Genomic DNA, 22,513 nt, shown 5'->3' on the forward strand with positions numbered 1-22,513 from the left:
GAAATTACAATGGCATGAGAGGGGAAGTAGCCGAGGTTTACTGGAAAGGGACGTTTGCAGGAAGGACAGCAGAGCAGCAATGGCTGGAGTTCCTGCGAAAAATGAGGGAAGTGCAAGACAGATATATTCCAAATAAGAAGAAATTTTCAAAGGGAAGAAGGACACTACCATGGCTGACAAGTGAAGTCAGGGCCAAAGTAAAAGCAAAAGAGAGGGTATACAAGAAAGCCAGATATAGTGGGAAGATAGAGGATTGGGGAGCTTTTAACAACTTGCAGAAGGACACTAAGAAGGTCATTCAGAAGGAAAAGATGAATTATGAAAGGAAGCTGGCGACTAATATCAAAAAAGATACTAAAAGCTTTTTTAAGTATATAAAGGGTAAAAGAGAATCGAGGGTAGATATAGGACCAATACAAAATGACACTGGAGTTATTGTAATGAGAGATGCAGAGATGGCAGAGGAACTGAATGTGTATTTTGCATCAGTCTTCACAGTGGAAGACAACTGCAGTGTACTGGACATTCAAGAGTGTCAGGGAAGTGAAGTATGAGCAGTGAAAATTACGACTGAGAAGGTGGTCAGGAAGCTTAATGGTCTGAGGGTGGACACATCTCCAGGACCTGATGGAATGCAATCTTGGGTTCTGAAGGAAGTAGCTGGAGAGATTGCAGAGGCATTAACGATGATCTTTCAAGAATTGATAGATTCTGGCATTGTACCGGGTGACTGGAAAACTGAAAATGTTACTACACTATTTAAGAAGGGTGGGAGACAGCAGAAAGAAACTATAGACCTGTTAGCCTGACATCAGTGGTTGGGGAGTTGTTGGAATCGATTGTTAGAGATGAGATTACAGAATACCTGGAGGCACATGACAAGATAGGCCAAAGCCAGCATGGTTTCCTGAAAGGAAAACCCTGCCTGACTAACCTACTACAATTTTTTGAGGAAATTACAAGCAGGGTAGACAAAGGAGATGCAGTAGATGTGGTGTACTTGGATTTTCAGAAGGGCTTTCACAAGGTGCCACTCATGAGGCTGCTTAGCAAGATAAGAGCCCATGGAATACAGGGAAGTTACCAGCATAGGTGGAGTATTGGCTGGTTGGCAGAAAATAGAGTGCGGGAATAAAGGGATTCTATTCTGGCTGGCTGCCGGTTACCAGTGGAGTTCACAGGGGTGACCACTGCTTTTTACTATGTATGTCAATGCTTTGGACTATGGGATTAATGGATTTGTGGCTAAATTTGCTGGTGATACAAAGATAGGTAGAAGAGCAGGTAGTGTTGACTAAACAGAGAGCCTGCAAAGAGACTTAGATAGTTTAGGGGAATGGGCAAAGAAGTGGCTAATGAAATACAATGTTGGAAAGTGTATGGTCATACACTTTGGTGAAATAAATAAATGGGCAGGCTATTATTTAGATGGAGAGAGAATTCAAAATGCAGAGATGCAAAGGGCCTTGTGCAAGACACCCTAAAGGTGAACCTCCAGATTGAGTCAGTTGTGAAGAAAGTGAATGCAATGTTGGCATTCATTTCTAGACGTATAGAATATAATAGTAGGGGTGTGATGTTGAGGCTCTATAAGGCACTCTTGAGACCATACCTGGAGTATCGTGTGCAGTTTTGGTCTCCTTATTTTAGAAAGGATATATTAACATTGGAGAGGGTTCTGAGAAGATTCGCGAGATTGATTCCAGGAATAAAAGGGTTACTATATGAGGAATGTCTGGCAGGCTGTTGGGCTGTATTCCCTGGAGTTCAGGAGAATGAGGGGGGATCTCACAGAAACATTCCAAATGTTAAAAGGCCTGAACAGATTAGATATGGCAAAGTTATTCCCCATGGTAGGGGATTCTAGGACACGAGGGCACGACTTCAGGATTGAAGGACGTCCTTTTAGAACAGAGATGTGGAGAAATTACTTTAGTCAGAGGGTGGTAAATCTGTGGAATTTATTGTCACAAGCAGCTGTGGAGGTCAAGTCACTGGGTGTATGTAAGACAGGGATAGATAGGTTCTTGATTAGGCAGAGCATCAAAGGGTATGTGGTGAAAGCAGGGGAATGGGAATGTCTGGAAGAATTAGATCAGCCCATGATTGAAATGGTGGAGCAGACTTGATGGGCCGAATGGCCTACTTCTGCTCCTATATTTTATGGTCTTATGGTCTAATGGTCTAATAGCCCCCTCTGCCACACAGAAAAACTATAAATCACCCACACAGAAAATCTAATAAGAACATCAGGCCCTAATTCCCCAACCCCTCCTTCTCACATAAACTAACATATTGCCCACCTGGAACCCCACCTTGCCAATCAGCAACAAGAAAGAAAACACAGAATACTGAAGGAGAGCAATATAAACTACAGTGCAATATTCACATAAATCTTAGAATTATGAAAATTTGCTCCCGTCAGAATTGAGGAGAACAGTCACTCGATCTCATTCCTTCCACAAAGTGTGACTGCTGCTCCTCCTACCTGGCTGCCAACCGTTGTCAACCCATGGCCTCCATGGAGTGCACCCACTGACCTCCTCTGCATTTCCCTTGGTGCTTCAATCTTCCTCGATGCTTCAAAATGGAGTCATTTATGGCCTCACACCCAGCTCTGGTCTTCTGCACGAGGCAGCTCGTCCTTGCAGTCCTCTCCAGGGGAGCAGGGCGCTAGATCATTCGATTGAACTCCAAACTGTACGTCACAGGCTCCAACAGTTTCTGAAACAGAATCAAGATAAGAAGAACAAGCAGAAAGCATAGAAAATGTGAAATAATGGAAGAGATTGGCTATCTGGAAGATGTCACCCAAGGAACCATTGTTTGCTGGCGCCATCTTGACCGGAAGGCTTTGCATTTTCATTTGCATTTATTTTCATTGATTCATTTGTGATATTTTGGTGGATATATCAAGATTGATTAGCTGTTATTTCTGTACTTGCTTTGTGATTAATCCAGTTTTGCTGTGCTTAACCATGTTGTTTGTGGAGAAGATTATGCCTTATGAATTTTACATGTTCTACACATTTATATTCTGTCAGAAGTTGGCAAACTTCCACTGATAATTTTGTATATCAACAGCATTTTCTCAACATAAAACAGTTGGGAAAAAGGAGAACACCGGGTTCACAGAAGGCTCTGATCTGAGCCCCATCACCTTCCACCACCCATCGGCATATCAAGGTGACCAACCAGTAAGTTTGAAATAACGCATTGCAACTAATACTTGGCACCTGCCGTACATTTATGGTTCATCCCAAACATACTCGTTTTAATCTCTGTCAAAAAGTATATACCATTTAGCAACATCAGATTCACAATACTGCCTGATATGACATCAAATTTGTGGCAGCAGTACAGTACAAAGACAACAAAATTACTATAAATTACAAAATTAATTAATATTGCAAAAAAGAAGTAACAAGATAGTGTTCATTGGTTCATGAAATTCAGAAATTTGATGGTGGAGGAGGAGAAGCTGCTTTTGAATCATTAAGTGTGAGTCTTCAGGCTTGTCGTAACAAGAAGAGGGCATGTTACAGATGGTGAAGGTCCTTGTGATGAATGCCACGTTTTTGATGCATCACCTCTTCATGTTGTCCTCACTGGTGGGGAGGGTTGTGCTCATGATGGAACTGGCTCAGCTTATAATCCTCTGCAGCTTTTTCGCAATCCTGTGCATTGCAGTCTGTATACCAGGCAGTTATGTAACCAATCCGAACATTCTCCTCTGTACATCTATAGAAATTGGTACAAACCTTTAGTGGCATACCAAATTTCCTCAAACTCCTAATAAAGTAGAGCTGCTGATGTGCCTTCTTCATGACTACATCACTGTATTGGCCCCAGGATAGATCCCTCAAGACGTTGACACCCAGAAACTTAAAGCTGCTTACCCTATCCTTCGCTGATCTCTCAAAGACAGATGTGTTTTCTCCTGATTTCCCCTTCCTGAAGTCCATAATCAATTCCTTAGTCTTTCTGATATTAAATTGAGGTTATTGTGTCAACACCACTCAACCAGCTAATCTATATCACTTCTGTATGCCTCCTTGTCACCATTTGGGAATTTACCAGTAACATAGTGTCAGCTGTGAAATTATAGATGACATTTGAGCTGTGCCAAGCCACATAGTCATGCTTGTAGACGGAGTAGAGCAGTGAGCTAAACATGCATCCTTGATGAGCACCTGTGTTGATTGTTGGTGAAGAGATGTTATCTCTGGTCCGTGTAGACTGTGGGCTCCGATGAGGAATTCAAGGATCTAGTTGCAGAGTGAGGTACAGAAGTTAAGATTTAAAAGCTTTTTGGTTGATACTGATGGTTTCCACTTGTTTCCCTTATCTCTTTAAAAACCATGATTTTCTCTTCACTGAATACAGAGCAGAATTATTCATTAAAAATCTCATCCATCTCCTGCAGCTGAAGACCTAGGTGGTCCTGCTGATCTCCAAGGGGCCCTATCCTTGCTATAGCCACATTTTATATTAATATAGCTGTAGCACTCTTAAGGTTTCCTTACCCATTACTTGCTAAATTCCCCTCATATCCTCTTTACCCTCCGGATACCCCTTACTACCATGGGCTGAACTGCACTTCTGCACTCCAAGTGAAACTAAATAAATGACTGCTTGTAGAGAAATAGTGGAGACTAGCATTAGAGCAGTAGCTGGTAATTGCTTGTAGTTTGAAGTTTAGTTTTGCTTAGCTAAATTGTTGCTTTCCTCATCACTGGCCCACCATGCTTGAGATTAGAGTGTAGACATCACTCTGGCAGATATTACATTACATTATGTCGTACTTTGAATTCTCTGGGGGAGAATTAAAATGTTGTAATCATTCTGGTTGACTTCATGTCTCTGCAAAAAACATGACTTAAAAAGAAAGATTATGCTTAATAACCCTTGCATGACTGTCAAAGCTCTTTCTATATGTTCTGTGATAATGTCATACATGTGAGAATTCTGCACTGTTATGGCATGTTTCACATAGAATTTACCATTTATTGAAATAAACTGATGTTGATCTTAATTGTCGGCAGTGAATGGCAATTCCTAGAACTGACATCTGAGAATAAATTCCAAAAGCAATATTACATGTAAAAGAACTCACACAAAATACTGTTGAAACTCTGCAGGCCAGGCAGCATCTATGGAAAAGAGGGAACAGTCAATGCCTCGGGCATAGACCCTTCATCAGGATCTGATCAAGGACTTTGACCCGAAACATCAACTGTTTACTCTTTTCCATAGATGTTGCCTGGCCTGCTGAGTTCCACCAGCATGTGTGTGCATTGCTTGGATTTCTAACATCTGCAGACTTCCTCGTGTTTGTGATTGTATGTAAAGGAACCTTCAGGATGGAGGATATATTTTTGCTACAAATAAATGGAAATATAATCACTGACACTGAAGGCTGCTGTGGTTTTTGTTTTATATGTACATTAATCTGAGAATTGATATACTAGGCATGTTGCCCTTATCAAGCCAGGAAACTGCTTAATAAATATGATTTTTACCATTGTTCTTGGCAGCATACATTCTACTTCAATCTGACCAGTGGTATGAGCTCCTCCTCTATCAGTTCAGCTCTATCTGACTCAAATATATGCTTTTTTTTAGGGATACTGCACCGACCGGCCAACTGGAATCTCCCTCACAAAATCAGACTATCTACCATCCAGAACTCTACATGTTAGTAACTCCAAAAATAAGCTAATTTCACGAGGGACAGAATGAAAAACATTTCAAAACAATCTGATTTTTCTGTTAAATGATTAGCATTTTAAATGAGAGTCACTAAATTAAGCTTCACAAAACACTGGAAGTTTCAGTTTGTTTAGGTGCCAAGAGATAATTTTATTCGCTCATTGCCTGAGTTGAAGCAATGTATAATTTAAAGATGACTTTGCTCTCAGGCATACAGTTTGGAAGAAAGGAAGTGATTAATACTGCTAAACATTGGTAAAATAAAATTCCCCATTTAAAGGAATGTTTAACAGTATTTTAAAATACTTCAGTAGTTGTTTTAGATAAAATAAAGGAAATAACACCAATGACAAATACAGACAATAATGGTAAACAAGTTGATCCTCAGCACAAAGGATTCTGATGTCAGTGGTACTTGAGTAGTTCATGGGGCTGTTGCTCTTAAATTGCCAGTTTGTGAATTATATTCAGAATTCACTTGTATTATGTGTGGCAGTGGGAGCACTGCAAATCCTAATAGACTAAGGATAAAATAGAATCAACGAGTTTGGCTAAAGAAGTAACATTGCAGAATATTTCTGAAATATAAATCAAAGAAGGCAAGATGATTGAGGTAATTCCCATCACTCTAATTATTACTTTCAGGCATTGAAAAAGAATTATTTCCTAACTAAAGATTGGTATGGCTGTGTGCGCGGAGGTATAGCTATCCAGAAGAAGGTGTAACCCATCCCTTCCTCTGTTAAAGAGCCTTCATCCAGGAGCCTGGTCTCACTCAGGGCAACAATGTCGATGTAGCGCCTCAGCTCAGCAGCAATCAAGGCTGTTCTCCGGTGAGGTCTGTCAGAGATGCCATACGAGTCCAGGAGAGTCCTTGCATTCCATGTTGCCAGTTTTAGGTTGTATTGTTTCTTATTTCGACCGCAGTAGAGGAATAACCTGATAAGTGCAGTAACCTATCCAGGTGAGTGATTGAATGGGCAATTTTAGGCCACCTTTTCTAAGCCCTTCCCCAACTGGGGTGAGCAGTGTGGCCCCTAAATAGGGCTGCTCAGTCACACAGTGTCTGCTGAAAACAGTTGCCAGTGACCGAATACCCTGTGCTGCTGCCGTGCAGTGTTCTGACTAGGAGCTCCCAGTCCATTTGTATCTGCTCCCATTGCCAGACGCCCCATTGCCATCAGACTTCAACCATATGTAAGGTCCAGGTATTGTTCACCGTGGTCAGAGGTGGAGACCTGTGCAAGGAAGATTTTAAAGTGCCACACAGGGAACGCCATCCCCAGTCGCACTATCTTCATCATGATGAGGTAAATCCTGGTGGCAAGGGTGATCCCAGGACAACCGGTCCCACATCTTGGCTGCAGGAGACTGCCGCGTCCTTGGTCCGTTAAGGCCCGTCTATTGCGCGCCACCAGCATATTGCTTTTCTGTTGGGGTGTGCTCCCTTAGCCTAGTCTCAACAGACTTACCACAAGGCAGTGGGGCTATTTGCCCATATCTGGGACAGTGGTTGATGGGCGCCAGGGTGTGTCCACACAGTGGACTGTAAGATACCCAGTTTCCGTGTGTGGCCCCGAGGAGGCACTGCAGGAGTCTTGGTGGTGGAGAGGCTCTGTACTGGCAGGAGGAGGCTTACACACTCATCTCTTCTTTTCACCCTCTATTAAAAAGGCTAGCCAGCAGCAATAGCAGCCATCTGCAGCAATAGTAGGGGCACATCACTCCTTTCTGTTGCTGGAAAGATCCTGGCTAAGGTGATGCTTCAGAGACTCATCAGCAACATCACCGAGTCAATGCTGCCTGAATTGCAGTGTGGATTTAGGAAGAACAGGAGCACGATCGACATGATCTTCACAGCCCAGCAACTTCAGGAAAAGTGCCAGGAACAACAACAGGACCTGTTTATGGCCTTTATCGACCTCTCCAAAGCATTCGACACTGTGCAAAGAGAGCTCTTATGGGATGTCCTCCTCAGGTTTGACTGTCCCAATAAATTTGTTAACGTTCTCGGCAGTTCCACGTTGGGATGACTGCTCGGGTGACCGTAGGAGGACAAGAGTCTGAGCCCTTCCTTGTATGCACAGGGGTGAGGCAGGGGTGTGTGCTAGCGCCAGTGCTCTTTAACATCTTCCTCTTGTGTGTTACCAAGCTTCTCCACAATGAGATTGAAGACAGCAGCGGTGTGGCAGTGGACGTCAGATTAGAAGGCGTCCTCTTTGACATCAGGAGGCTCCGCGCAACCACCAAACTCCATAGAGAGCAGGTCCTGGAGCTGCAGTATGCAGATGACTGTGCTCTTGTGGTCCATACTCCAGAGGATCTTCAGAATGTCCTTTCTGTGGCGGTGAGAGCGTACAGCAGGATGGGGCTGACTGTCAATACCACCAAGACAGAAGTGTTTTGCCAGTGGAGTACCAGTGTCCCACCCACTCTACCTGCCTTCACTGTTGGTGATGAAAGCTGTCAGTAGTGCCATCTTTCAAATATCTGGGCAGCATTCTCTCTGAGGATAGCGGCATTGACAACGACATCCAGAGCCGCATTAAACAGGCATCAGCTGCCTTTGGGAGACTTTGGCGCAGAGTCTTTCAGAACAGGAGCCTTCGTCCTGCCACAAAGGTCGCCGTATACCAAGCGGTCTGTGTCATCACCCTCCTTTATAGCTGTGAAGCATGGGTAACCTACAGCCATCACATCAAGTCCTTGGAGCGCTTCCACATAAGCTGCCTCCAGCGCATCCTGGGAATTACCTGGCATAAGCAGGTGCCTCACACTGAAATGCTTGTAAAGACCAACTGCAGGAGTATTGAGGCCATGATCACCCAGTGCCAGCTACAGTGGCTGGGGCACGTGATAAGGATGCCCCCATGTCAGCTACTCTGCAGTGTTATACGGCCAGCTACATCATGGTCGATGCTCAGCTGGAGGGCCGAAGAAGCGCTATAAGGATCAGATGAAGAATGCTTTAAGAAAGTGCAAGATCAGACCCAAGGACCTGGATGATGTTGCTGCTGACCGTACCACTTGTCGACAGCTGTGTAGGGACAGGTTTGTACTCTGGAGATGGAAAGAACAACCAGAAGACAGCAGAAGAGAGCCAGAAGAAATGCAGCCATAGTAGCCACCACTACCACATATACATGTCCCACCTGCAATCGAGCTTGTGGGTCCAGGATTAAACAGTATAGTCATCAAAGATCTCACCGTTAAAGGAGTGGACGTCGTCATTGGATTTCGATGGACAACCAAAGAAGAAGAAGAAGATAGCTATTTTATCACATTCAGCCGGTATAGTGAAAATATCTTGAGAAGTATCAAAGATATCAAAGGATTCACAATTGGAGGCCATAATATAAATAACATCAGATATGCTGATAACATCGTACTAATAGCTGACTCAGAAACAAAACTTCAAGAACTACTCACTATAGTGGCAGCAGAAAGTAATCGCAGAGGCCTGTCAATCAACACCAAGAATACAGAAAGCATGGTCATCTCCAGAAAGACAAACATCCCACAATGTGTGATCAAGATCAGAAATACAAACATCAAACAAGTCAACAAATTCAAATATCTTGGCAGCCTAATAACAAGTAATGGCAGGTGTGACACTGATATCAAATACAGAAAAGCAATGGCGAAAGAAGCTTTCCAAAAAAATGAAGACCATATTAACAGACAGAAAGATGAGCACGTACACTAAAAACAGAATACTGCAGTGCTACATTTATTCTATCCTGACTTATGGAAGTGAATGCTGGACCATTTCTCCAGAAATGGAAAAGAGACTAGAAGCAGCTGAATTATGGTTCTACAGGAGAATGTTAAAAATATCGTGGACTACACACACATCAAATGAAGAAGTTCTCAGAAGAGCCCAAGCAGTTCGATCACTCATACTAACAATAAGAGAAAGACAACTCAGATTCCTGGGACACATCATGCAGAAAGATGAACTAGAAAAACTCATACTCTCTGGAAAGATTGAGGGGAACAAACCTAGAGGAAGACCTCGGCTTATGTACATCAAAAGCATAGCCAGGTGGCTGCACATCGAGGAAATAGAAGTCATCCAAAAAACGAAGGATAGATCTATATGGAAAACCATGGTCACCAAAGTCCGCATTGAATATGGTACCTAGATAGATAGATTGAAATGTCTCATGATACTGCTCCAAAGATGAATTGTTTTTAGCAACACAATGTGATTCATGCAAATTCAGCAAGTTTGGAAGCATTGCATGAACTCCAGGAGGAACAACAGGTAAATATGATTTTTATTAGTGCAGGTATACTGAATAACTATTAGCTCTTCTTTAAATATTATGAAGGAGTATTATCATTTATTGATGTAATAGTCCATCTATAGGAGATGCAATACGACTCAATTTTGCAGTGTTGCAGAATTCTGAGTGTTAGGACCAGAGAATGTCCAGTACTATGGCTGTACTTCAGTCCTACCGAAGGGTTTCAGTCGGAAACATCAGCTGTGCTTACTTCCATAGATGCTGCCTGGCCTGCTGAGTTCCTCCAGCATTTTGTGTTTGTCGCTTGGATTTCCAGCTTTTGCAGATTTCCTCTTGTTTGTGGTTTGCTTACATTTTGTGGCTATGCACTATCAATCAACTACGGGACGTGAATGTCATTTCAAGGTGAAGGAAATCGTGAATGGCGATAGGCTCTTCTAGCCGGTCATGACCCTCTATCTCCAAATGTATTGATGTTTTTTTTCCAGCCCCCTACCATCAAAAACAAAGTTTTCTACTTTTTAATTCTTTAGTCAGGATAAAATTAATGCTGTGTATCAAATAGTACATTAAGACTGCATTTATCATCAATTCCTGGTTGTCCTGTTCAGTATAAATCTTAACATGGGAACTGGTGGTTTATGGCTGATAACCCTAAGTTCAGTATTAGAGGCTTGACTGCTCCCTGAGTTGTGATATTATTTGTAAAAGCTTTCAGAGTCTATCTCGAGGAGCCGTTGGAATAAACAAACAAGAGAACAAGAGAAAATCTGCAGATGCTGGAAATCCAAGCAGCACACACAAAATGCTGGAGGAACTCAGCAGGCCAGGCAGCATTTATAGAGAAGAGTACAGTCGATGTTTCGGACTGAGACCCTTCAGTAGGACTGATGAAGCATCTAGGCCCAAAATGTCAAATGTACACTTTTCCAAGAAGTCTTGGTGGATGTGTTTAATACTTCATGCAGATGTCAGTTAATCCAGATGCTACATCCTGGATTTAGTAATGGTAAGGTTTCTCATTCATACCAATTATTCATTCATCTTGCCTGACAACTTCACATAATATTTGAGATCAACACTATACCGCAAATCAAAGTAAATAGACAGAAATGGAGGACAGCAGCAAATCAGTAGAATTTCATATTTATTATTATCAGTTTGCTTACATCTTTTAGCTATATTGAATACTGACAGAAGTCCATTTAGAAGTAGATTCCTTGCATGTAAAATTGATATATTTCTTTACTCTTTCATACACAGGGAGATGAATTTCTGCCTTCAATAGCAAATAGGTCAAATAGAGGCACCAGTTTCACAAACGAAGTCAGACTGTCATTGGACACAGTTGTAAGTACTGTTTCCATCAACTAATACAATTCACAGGTTGGTAGGTATATTCATTTTAATTCATATTTTCTTCTCCAATAGAACACATTAGTATAGTGGTAGGCATGACGCTCTTTCAGCTCGGGGTGTTGTGGAGTTCGGAGTCAATTCCAGTGCCATTCTGTAACGTGTCTCTGTAGGTCCTCCCTGTGACATGCGTGATTTTTCTCCAGGTCCTCCCACAGCCGAAGGCATACTGGGTAGGTTGTCCTGTGATTAGGTTAGGATTAATCAGGTCTGTCAGGGGCTGCTGGGGCGGTGTGGATCCAAGGGCTGGAAGGGCCTACTCCTTGCTGTGTCACCAAATAAATAAATAAGCATGATCGTTCATACGAACAGAGAGTGCTCGAAATACTCAGCAGGTTAGCAAATCAGGTTGCAGCTCTGAACAGAGAAACAGAGTAAATATTTCAGCTGATCTTGTAGTTGAAATGTATTATTTGCATTTATTTCATACTTCCAACATATGAAATTCTTTGCTTTTCAAACATAAAAGACACTGTTGTGTCTATGCACAACTACATATCAATTAAATAAAAGCACACACGCAGGAGATGACTTTAACTGGTGTAGTCAGATTGCAATGAGAGAGAGAGAGAGAGCAGTGCACATGCGTAGTCAACAGATAAATACATAATGCTAAGGGGGGGGGAGTCCCCCCTTTTTCTTGCTCTAAAAGAAATAGATCCATACACTACACTTCCTCCCCCTTTAGATTAATGCAACATAAAACTGTATATGTACAAAACATTCAATTTCCTTTCATAAGCAATATTCCAAATAAACATGCTTTCACAATAACAGTTCATAACTAACTTCACAGTTCAAAAGGTTCAGTCTTTTGGGTGGTGCTCTGTTTCTTTCAGTGTAGTGTCGCGGGACCCATTGAGTGGCATCAGGTTTGACAGGTGTCTTGTTAACAATAGCATTCTCGTTGCTCCCCTAGGCCTATGAAGTGGCATCAGGTTTGGTAGGTGTCTTGTCTAGGACAATGTTTTCGATTTCTGTTGCATCATCACTGAGAGACAAGTTTATTAAAGTCTGTCACGAGCGGAGCCTTGTGGCCTATCGTGAAGCGACTGAGAGTACGAGACTTCCCCCCCCCCCCAGATTGGACGCTAGTCTATCGCGAGGTTAACCCCCAGCATTTTTTGCCGGTACCCATTCTCAGCTGGGTAGACTGGAGCATTGTGTGGTTAAGTGCCTTGCTCAAGGACACACACACTGCCCCAGCCGAGGCTCAAACCCACGACCTTCAGATCGCTAGTCCAACACCCTGACCACTTGGCCACATGCCACACACTGAGAGATAAATCCAGTGACTTTAATGTGTCCATCTTGTTGGATGCAGTTGACTCAGGGTGTGTTATTTGATTAAGCATCCTGTATCTGTTCCACATGACATCTCCACATCTCCATGTCTGATCTCCAACATCCTCTGTTTACATCAGTGATCCCGTTCTTGTAGCTATCCGACTGGGTGTCCACTTGTCTTCTCAGTAATCACGCACCAGTATTTCCTGTCTAAACTCAAAGCTCCTTGCTGCTTCACTTAGAAAATGGCTGAACTGCTTATTCTGCACTTCTCTCTGTAGATCTGGTTTCAGGAGGTCTATGTGAGATCTCAGATTCATGTTCATGAACAGCATTGTAGGTGTATGATTTGTCATCGCATGAATAGAGTTCCAATACACAAATAGGAATTAGTCTACCTTGTGCTGTAGAGAAATGTCCTCCTTATCCATTGCTTTAATGGACTTCTTGAGGGTTTGGATAAACCTTTCAGCTAACCCATTCGTTGCTGGGTGGTGACGAGCTGACTTGAAATGTCTGTTGCCGTTTTTCTTCATGAACAGTCGGAATTCTTCTGACGTGTATTGTGCTACATTGTCGCTCACAATTTGTTCTAGTAAGCCATTGCTGCTGAAGATAGTCCTCAGAGCGGGTACAGTCTTTGCTGAATTGATTGACTTCATTGGTATAACCACCGGCCACTTTGAATGAGCATCCACAGCAATCGGAAACATGGAGTCCATGAATGGCCCGGCTAAGTCAGTATGTTCTCTTTGCCATGATGAAGACAGTCACTCCTATGGATGTAATAGTGCCTGTGGGGGCGCATTTTTGAACTTCTTGGCATCCCAAACAGCTTTTGGCCAAGTATTCAATCTGTTTATCTATTCCTGGCCAGAACACATGTCTCTGGGCAAGACTCTTCATTTTGACTGTATCCAGGTGTCCTTCATGCAGATTTTCTAACACTCTGGTGCACAGTTTAGAGGGAACCACAACACGAGATCCACACATCAGTGTTGTTTGACGTACCAACAGTTGGTCTCATCTTCCTGAGAACTCTGGAAACATAGGGTTACCATGAGCTGGCCATCCTTGCATGGCGATTTCATAGACTTTTGACAATGCTGGGTCATACCTTGCTTTGTTTGTATTTCAGAATTTGTTACCAGCAACTGGTCCACAATACGGTGTGGAACACTTCTGCTGCGGTAGAGAATGAAGACTTTACTTCTTCAGTTGCCAAAAGTGGAAGCTGTTGCAAGCTGTAAGTGCTGCTGTGTTGTTTGGTACCTTTGAATTCCATGTCATAAGAGTGGGCTCCTAAGAATAGTGCCCAACATTGTAATCAGGTAGCAGTCATCACTGGAGTTCCCTTCCTGGGATCGAAAATGAATACAAAGGGCTGGTGATCTATTATTAATGTAAACTTTTGTCCATAGAGGGAGTGGTGGAACTTGTTTATTCCCCATACTAGACTAAGAGCCTCAAGGTCAATGTGTGCATAGTTGCCTTCTGCGCTCATCAGTGATCTTGAAGCAAACGTAATCGGGTGTTCAGATCCATCTTTCATAATGCGTGACAAAACAGCTCCAATGCCATAAGGGGACACATCACTCGCCAGTCCGATGGACAGGGATGGGCCATAATGGGTGAGCAGTTCATCTGATGTTATTAGTCTCTTTCTTTCCTTGAATGCATTTTCACACCTTTCTGACCATTCCCGCTTTGCTCCTGTTTGTAACAGTCTGCTGAATGGATGCAGCACTGTAGCAATGTTTGGGAGAAATGGATTGTAGTAATTTACAAGACCCAAGTATGACCTGAGTTGTGAAACATTTCCCAGTTTGGGTGCCTGCAGCACTGCTTCAATCCTCTCTTGTGACTTACGTAAGCCATGCTTGTCAATGGCATGTCCGCAATAAGAATTTAATTCTTGAAAAACTCACATTTCTCTCTCTTTGTGCACAGACCATACTCACTCAGCCTTGTAAGGACTTCACCAAGGTTCTGGAAGTGCTCTTCATCATTTTTGCCAGTCATGATGATGTCATCAAGGTAACATTGTGTTCCTGGGACATCTTGGAGCACTTGCTGTATTGCTCTTTGCCAAATTACTGGAGCTTATGTGATGCCAAAGATGAGATACTCGAACAATCTCTAGCGAGTGTTGATGGTGAGGAACTTCCTGCTTGACTCCTCAATCTCCATTTGCAGATAAGCTTGTGACAAGTCAATCTTTGTAAACCTCTCCCCACTTGCCAAAGATGCAAAAATGTCTTCCGTTCATGGCAGGGGACACTGCATAGTATGCAGCACAGGGTTGATGCTCACCTTAAAATCCCATATATGTGAATGGCTCTGGCCTTCCCTTTCTTGATCACTGAGACAATGGGCATGACCCAATTGCTCCACTCAATCTTGGAGAGAATTCCAGATGCCTCTGAGCTCTGCAGTAAGGCACTGGATGTGCTTTATGAATCTTAGTGTTGCTGTTTCATCCAATTACATTCTGGCCTTCATGCCTTTGAATTTACTAATACTATTCATGCCTGAAAAATGCTGACCCTCCACTTATCAATACACAAAGCTCTAACTGTTGTGTTTAGCCTTCATGCATCCCACTTACCTTCAGTTTGCCTTTGGGAGACATTTTTTTGCCTGTGCAAGTCTTTAGCATCACTCTGGTCTTCTCTACTGGTATCTTAGAAAACAGTCTGTTGTAGTCAGCCTCTGTAATTATGGACAAAACTGACCCTGTATGCAGCTCCATTTTCAGTTTTACTCTGGACACATTTATTGTCATCCAGATGATTTTGTGATCTGCTTCAGTTATACTATGCAGTTCTAGGCATGACAGTTAACCTTTGTCAGACTCTATGTTGTCTGATTCTGTTTTACATTTGGTAACTTTATGCATTTGCTTAGTTTTATGTTTGGGACTTTTCACTTAGTTGTGCTTTTTGTCTGCCTTGCACATTCTCTCTATGTGTCCTTGTCTGTGACACTTCCTGCAGATTTTTTTCTTTGAACTAAACAGTCATTTGTATCATGGGAGGATATGCCACATCAATAACATCTTTGGCCTTTTGCACCATTCAGGGACATTTTGTGCATTTCATATTCTAACCTTTTTTTGTAGTTCTGCTACTGTCTCAAACAATATTTCAATGGTCAATGCCTGTTCTAAGGTTAGGTCTCTTTTGGTTAATAGCCTCTTTTGAGTGCTTTGAATATGCATGCCACATATAAGCCTGTCCCTTAAGGTATCAGAAAGTCCATCTCGAAAGTCACAGTACTGGAGAAGTTTGCACAGTTCTGTAATGTATTCAGAAATGCTTTCATCTTTTGACTGGTTCCTTTTGTAAAATATAAATCTCTCAGCTATTACCAGTGGTTTAGGGCTCAAGTGATTTTGTAAAATTGTAACAATTTCATTGACCGGGGGGGGAGTAAGTGTTGTCAGCGGGCAAGAGTAGCAGTCAAATATGCTGGGTTTCCCCAAGAAAGACTACAATGACCATGAAGCCTTGCACGGGCACCAGTGCGCATGCGTAACTTGCGCATGTGTGTACGATTTTTTCCTACAAATCATTTTTGGCGATTCTGTTCGGTGGAGGGTGTTAATCACAACCAGAATATAGATGATAATTAGCTAATACACTCAATTTCATTTCTAAAAGAGTTTATCTAACGAATTTAATATTAAACACACAGCGCATATTTTCCTTGCATGAATATAGTGATAAGTCAATTATCAGGGGAGCTTGAAGTAAATGTTGAACGAACTTCCAGTAGAAGTGGTAAAGGCAGGTTCGATATTATCATTTAAAGAAAAATTGGATAGGTATATGGACAGGAAAGGAATGGAGGGTTATGGGCTGAGTGCAGGTCGGTGGGACTAGGTAAGAGTAGCGTTCGGCACGGACTAGAAGGGCAGAGATGGCCTGTTTCCGTGCTGTAATTGTTATATGGTTATATAAGTCAATAGCATCATAACATTTTAAGTATCATTTGGATATTAAACATGCAGCACTTATTTTCCCCATATGAACATATAAAATCATTGCAACACACCAATATCGCTGAATCAGTGGGAGCCCTGGGATTGTTTTCCTGCAACAAGATGGTCCTATCGAAGGGTGACGAGAGACAGCGATACTCGAACAGGGTTCCTAATGTCCAGTCTATTCCACAATTTAGTTTTCGTTGCATTCATTGCAGAGATATGTTGGAAATGGAAGCAAAGTTTTCAGTGCTTTCTTGGCTATCTCAGGATATTTAGCCTTGATTTTGATCCAGAATGCCGGCAGAGATGTTATGTCAAACATACTTTTCAGCCCGCCGTCATTTGCAAGCTCGAGGAGTTGATCTCCGTCCCGTGCTGATATGGATGACGCGTCTGTAATGACCTCGCATGCGTAATGGCTCAACAGTGGGCGTGACAGGGGATGAGGAAAGGTGCAGCTGACTCCTATCGCCAAATCATATCGTTTCCTCACGGCCCGGTGGTTGGGGACCGCTGGCGTAAGGAACTTGTACCCATTAAGCTAACAAGTGCAGAGGCTTTCTTTTGCATCTCCACATTGTTTGTGTTACAATACATTTCACCCCTCTTGATATATGACTCTCAGCCTTCATTAGCACTATCAAATTCATCAACTTTCCCAACTGAAGGCATCACCACATTATTTTCACTTTAAATTCAGTGAGAGTGAGAGAGGGAGACAGAGAAAACAATGCACGTGTGTAGACAACAGTGCATGCACAGACAACAGATCAATACGTAGTGCTCAGAGGGTGGGGAGCTTGGTCATTGCTGTAAAAGAAATTGATTCATACATTGCAGATACCAAATTAGGAATACTAATGATCACTGTGCTTTACTTATCGCATTTAAGTTGACAAAACTGATATGTTTTTTAACCTTGTTAATTTTATCAAGCTGCCCATAGAAAACCTTGTTAATGCAATCCTCTACATGAATGGTTTTAAGTGGCTTCTTCTGGGAAACAGCATGAATGTCATTTGTGGCCAAGATCATGCTTGGATGCTTTGTCTGGGAAAAATTCAGGTTAATAATTTTTGGGAGTAGCTGCAACTTTTTGTATAAATGAATAAAATCAAACCCCAAGTTGCTGAAAGCTCATGGATACTGTTACGTGTGTCATGTTGGGCAATAAGTCTACGAGGGGTGATTGATAAGTTTGTGGCCTAAGGTGGAAGAAGATGAGTTATTAACTTCAAACTTTCTGCACTATCACTCAAAGAGTTGACCTGCACGTGCATGTAACAAGAGCTGTATAACTCATCTCCTTCTACCCTAGGCCACGAACTTATCAATCACCCATCTGTGGACACTTTCTGGAGGTCCAAGATTCGTATGCTCCACGACTGCTGGACTAAGTGTGTACATGTAGGAGGGGACTATGTTGAAAAATAAATGTGCTAGGTTTTCTAAGATTGACTCCTACCACAGGCCATGAACTTATAAATCACCCCTTGTATGTATGACCTTGTGCAGCAGCACAACAAAATAGCAAGCACTGCACAATTGATATAATTTGTTCAAATTCCATTTATGGCATGGATCACCAATGCCGAAGCAAGGCTTCATAGGATAAGTGCCAACTGCTACTGTGCTCTGGTGCATATATCTTTCAACAGGTAGAATCATTCTAGAGAATTTCCTTATACTTGAATTCAACTCCACTGTGCTTGTCGAACTGCAGACATTCTTTGATAGTCCATTTGCTTGTCGCAAGCTGGAACACATCCTTATCCTGACCCCATAACTACCTCCTGAAGTCCCAGAGCATTTCTTGCAGTCCTGATTCCTCAGCAGCTGAAGGTCTGATTTATCTACTGGTTGCTGTGATCCAAATACCCCTTTGTAGCAACTCATTACAAGTGAACGATGATCTATCTTCCTCTGTCAGATTTGGCATGAGGAAGAAGCAGAGAAATTTCCGGTGCATACATATAACATAAGACCCAATTTTATATCTATCATGCTTGTGTCAACTTCCAAAGTAGCACACACGGTATATCCTTCACACATCACTAATTTAACATGAATGATATTTAGGTTTTATGGCAGCGTGAAAAATTAAGTGTGATGATAAATTCCCAGACAATGTCCCACATGGTATCCAGCAATTTCAAATACCTCCAGGAATTGAAGATGCATTGTTTGAAAACACCAAAAAAAAGCAAAATCTTTTGCTGTAGAATTGCTGAGCTAAATGATATAAAGTTGAGTCGGGTAAACTTTGTCTATCATCAGCTGCCCAATTGAACAAGCAGAATTATTTTGTTTTACAGCCCAGCTTGACACTGCTTAATTATCTCATGTGGAATAAATAAATCAGTTGTGGTGTTTGATGAACCAAAGGCAGCTGGAGATAAAGCTGCAGACGCTCTCTGTGATGCCAAATGCCAGTCTTCAGTCAGCTTTCAGCATCATATCCTTTTCTCCAACACCACGCTCCCATTTCAGTCATGCACACTGAAAAATGCAAACAACATCAAATACATAACTTTGTAAAGAACAATATGTGTTTAAAGCTGTAATTCTATCAAACTAATGCTGAGTCTGCTCATAGATTCATCAGCAGCTCTACAACTCCTGTCTGCAGCCTTATTTTCCTCCCAAATAATACTTAACATAGCTGTAATGAATACTGTATTTATTATTGATGGAATAAGCTATCTGTGAAGAACAGGCCTACTTCAAAGACCAGTAACATCTCCTCAAGTGAATAGTGCTACTGCTTTTATGGAATGGAATGAAAGGTATCCGATGATATATCTTGTGACACTGTGTTTCAATAATGCAGTGTTAAGTGTCAAGGGGGAAAAAAGCTTCTGAAAGTTTTTCATTTTTCAAAGCATACCCGTGGAATGCTGCTTTGCATTTTGCCACTGAACTTTATGAAGCTCTGGCTTGTAAGCTTCATTAGATATTTGGAAATCATACCAGTAAGGCTATGCTATTATCACACATTTACATGGACAATGACATTGTTGTGCAAGTGCAAGCACTGCTGGGATCTGGGTTTGTTCCTTTGGCGTTGTCTATGTGGAGTTTTCATGTTCTCTGTGACCATGTGCATTTCCTCCAGATGCTCTGTCTTTCTCTCACACCTCAGAGACAAGCTGGTAGTTTAACAGGCTTTTGTAAAGTATCCCTCAAACTAGGTAAGCAGCAAAAGAATCAAAGAGCAGTCAGTGGGCATGTGAGAGAGAATAAGTTGCAGGGCTTTGGGAAAAGGGTAATGAAACTGATGGGCTTTCTCTGCTGGAAGCCAATATGGACCTGATGGACCACATGCTCTTCTACTCTTTTTCAATGATGTAATAGCTAATAAAACTATAACCTGTGCAGGCAGGATATGTGATTTCCTGAGTTTATTAAAGATGAATGCTTCATTAGATAATCACTAAGAAGTTTGTTGTTGGAATCTATTCATTGTATTCAAGTGTAGTAATCTGATATTTGTATTTTGGTATGATTTGGCATTTACTATTTTTTACTTATTATTGCTCCATTTTATCTCTGATTTCAATTGATTTTAAGTGTGCAGAAGTAGCCTTTGGGGAAGTTTAATGTTCTTGGAGAGTATCAGCATGACGGTATCTGCATTAAGGTGGACTCAAATGACCTGAAGGAACCAGCTGAATAAGGAGTTGTTGAGCCTGATCTGTTTATCCATAGATCACCAGTTACTGGAGTAAACATTGTAATTTACCTTCATTTCAATTCAGAAGGTGGCTGTATCACCAGTAACAAGGCAATTGCTGGGTACTAACCCTGCCATCGTCTTCTCACAGAGGAAATCAATCCCATAGCCTATTGCTGGAAGTTCGAATATCCCAGCCTTTGCGTCAGTGAGTGGTTGGCATTAATCGGTAAACCAGGTCCGTCATGGTCCTTCCGTTCAATTGGATGGGGATTGGTGAGAGACCTGTGGTTGACTGTGGTTGCAGGCCTTTCCCAGTGTCATTGGCTTTGTCCAGAATTCATGGTGGTATTGGGGGAGCTTGAGGGAATGAACCTAGTGAACTTTGGTAGGTTAATAAATCAATGTAAATTGCACACAATGTGAAGGTAGGTAGTAGAACTTTGGGGATGGGAGGAGATGATGGAAATATTGGGAGAATGAAAAAAATGATTAATGTAAGATGAATGTGATTTGGTGCTTTGTGCTCATTATGAGCTCAGTGGATGAAGTGACAATTTCTTTGCTGTATGATTCTATAATTTGTTGGCCCAAAATACTAGCTAGCAATGTAGGTTTATTTTTTACAGGCTTGTAAATGTAGAATGTAAACGGGCTTATGAACGCATAATGTAAATGTAGATTTACATTCACTCAGGCTTCCATGTCCCTATGCAACTGACGAAGGGTCTCGGCCTGAAACGTCGACTGCGCCTCTTCCTATAGATGCTGCTTGGCCTGCTGCGTTCACCAGCAACTTTGATGTATGTTGCCTAATTACATTTTGTAACTTTTGTTAGCACGTTTTAAAATTTTCTCAAGCTCCCATATACTCCCTGATGATCGACATGACAATCCTGGGGAAATTGCTTGGCTGTGAACTTTTTTAGTGTGATGGGTCAGGATAAAGCATCTAATTTAGTTTATCACTGATATAGTTCACTAGGATTATTTTCAGAGTGTGCCATTGCCCTGATATTTTTAGCACAAGCATGAGATTTATTGTTGATTGTTTAAGCAGATGGAGCTTCTCACTCCTGGTGGAGATAGCTATGGACGCCTTTTGGCAATATTGTTGTTCAGTGGTCATGGGGTGTCTCTTCATCTGCAAGAAAATGGATGAGGCTTCCATCCTGTGATCTATCACTGCAATAAGGGTTTCTGACTATCTGTTCATTTCTCCCTGCAGCCACTCTGTAAGGCAGACAGAGCATGTGTTGTTGCTTCCCACCTGCCACTGAAAGAGCAGATATCCTCCTTAGGTTCATGAACAGCAAATTGATGATAGCTTCACTCAGTTCATTAAAGTTCCTTTGGCTACCATTGCAAGACATGTATGTTGACTGTGAACCGCCTTAACACTAGCTGTAATTATTTCCAGCCAACATCTTTTTTATGGGGATCTGAAGATTGGCAAAGCCTCTGGCACCCTGGTAGTCTGAGACAGTGAGATTTTAAACCTAAAGGGGTGGCGGGGTGGAGTTGTGTCTCTACCAAAGGAGGTGTAAGGCATCCATTCCTCTGTTAGCCTGCAGGTCATCTTATAGCACCTGCTTAGCCCCTCAATTAGAGATATGTGAAGCCACAAAAGTAGGTGGTGGACAGTCGTATGAGCAGCTGGTGCTTATCACAAGTTTTGGCCATGCGACTACTGACGCCGGGCAGACAATCTCTGAAGAGTATTGATAATGGCTGGGGTATCCATCTTGTAAAGACACTGCCTAGGCAATGGCAAACAATATCTGTAGAAAAATTTGCCAAGAACAATCATGGTCATGATCCCATGATCGTCTATGTCATATAGCATGGCACATAACGAATGAACGAAAGACAAAGGCGCTGATCAAACTCTGCCCCCTGTATGTTGGATCACAGCAGCAATAATAACTACTGTACTTCTGAAATTACACTAAGGAACTACCTCTGCACATTTAAACATTCACTCAGGTTTCCATGTCCCCATGTAACTAACAAACTGCTGGAGGAACTCAGCAGCTCGAGCAGCACATGTGGGAGAGAAGGAACTGTTGTTACTTCGGATTGAAACCCTACATCAGGAGAGAAGCAGGCTTTCAGCCCGAAACAATGACAAGTCCTTTCCCCCAGCAGATGCTGCTCAGCTGCTGAGTTCCTCCAGCAAGATTGCTT

At 42.1% G+C, this 22,513-nt stretch overlaps 1 protein-coding gene across 1 annotated transcript in view; it reads left to right on the forward strand.

The window, feature by feature from the left end:
- saxo4 (stabilizer of axonemal microtubules 4) overlaps positions 1–22,513 on the forward strand; it is a 112,894-nt gene that overhangs the window by 58,454 nt on the left and 31,927 nt on the right. Inside the window, exons 7-9 of the mRNA XM_063063198.1 lie at positions 3,085–3,197; positions 5,626–5,697; positions 11,226–11,312. Of these exons, the coding sequence (XP_062919268.1) occupies positions 3,085–3,197; positions 5,626–5,697; positions 11,226–11,312 (272 nt within the window). The remainder of the gene's footprint in view (positions 1–3,084; positions 3,198–5,625; positions 5,698–11,225; positions 11,313–22,513) is intronic.

Source organism: Mobula hypostoma, chromosome 11 (genome assembly GCF_963921235.1).
Source record: "Mobula hypostoma chromosome 11, sMobHyp1.1, whole genome shotgun sequence".
Taxonomy (NCBI): Eukaryota; Metazoa; Chordata; class Chondrichthyes; order Myliobatiformes; family Myliobatidae; genus Mobula; species Mobula hypostoma.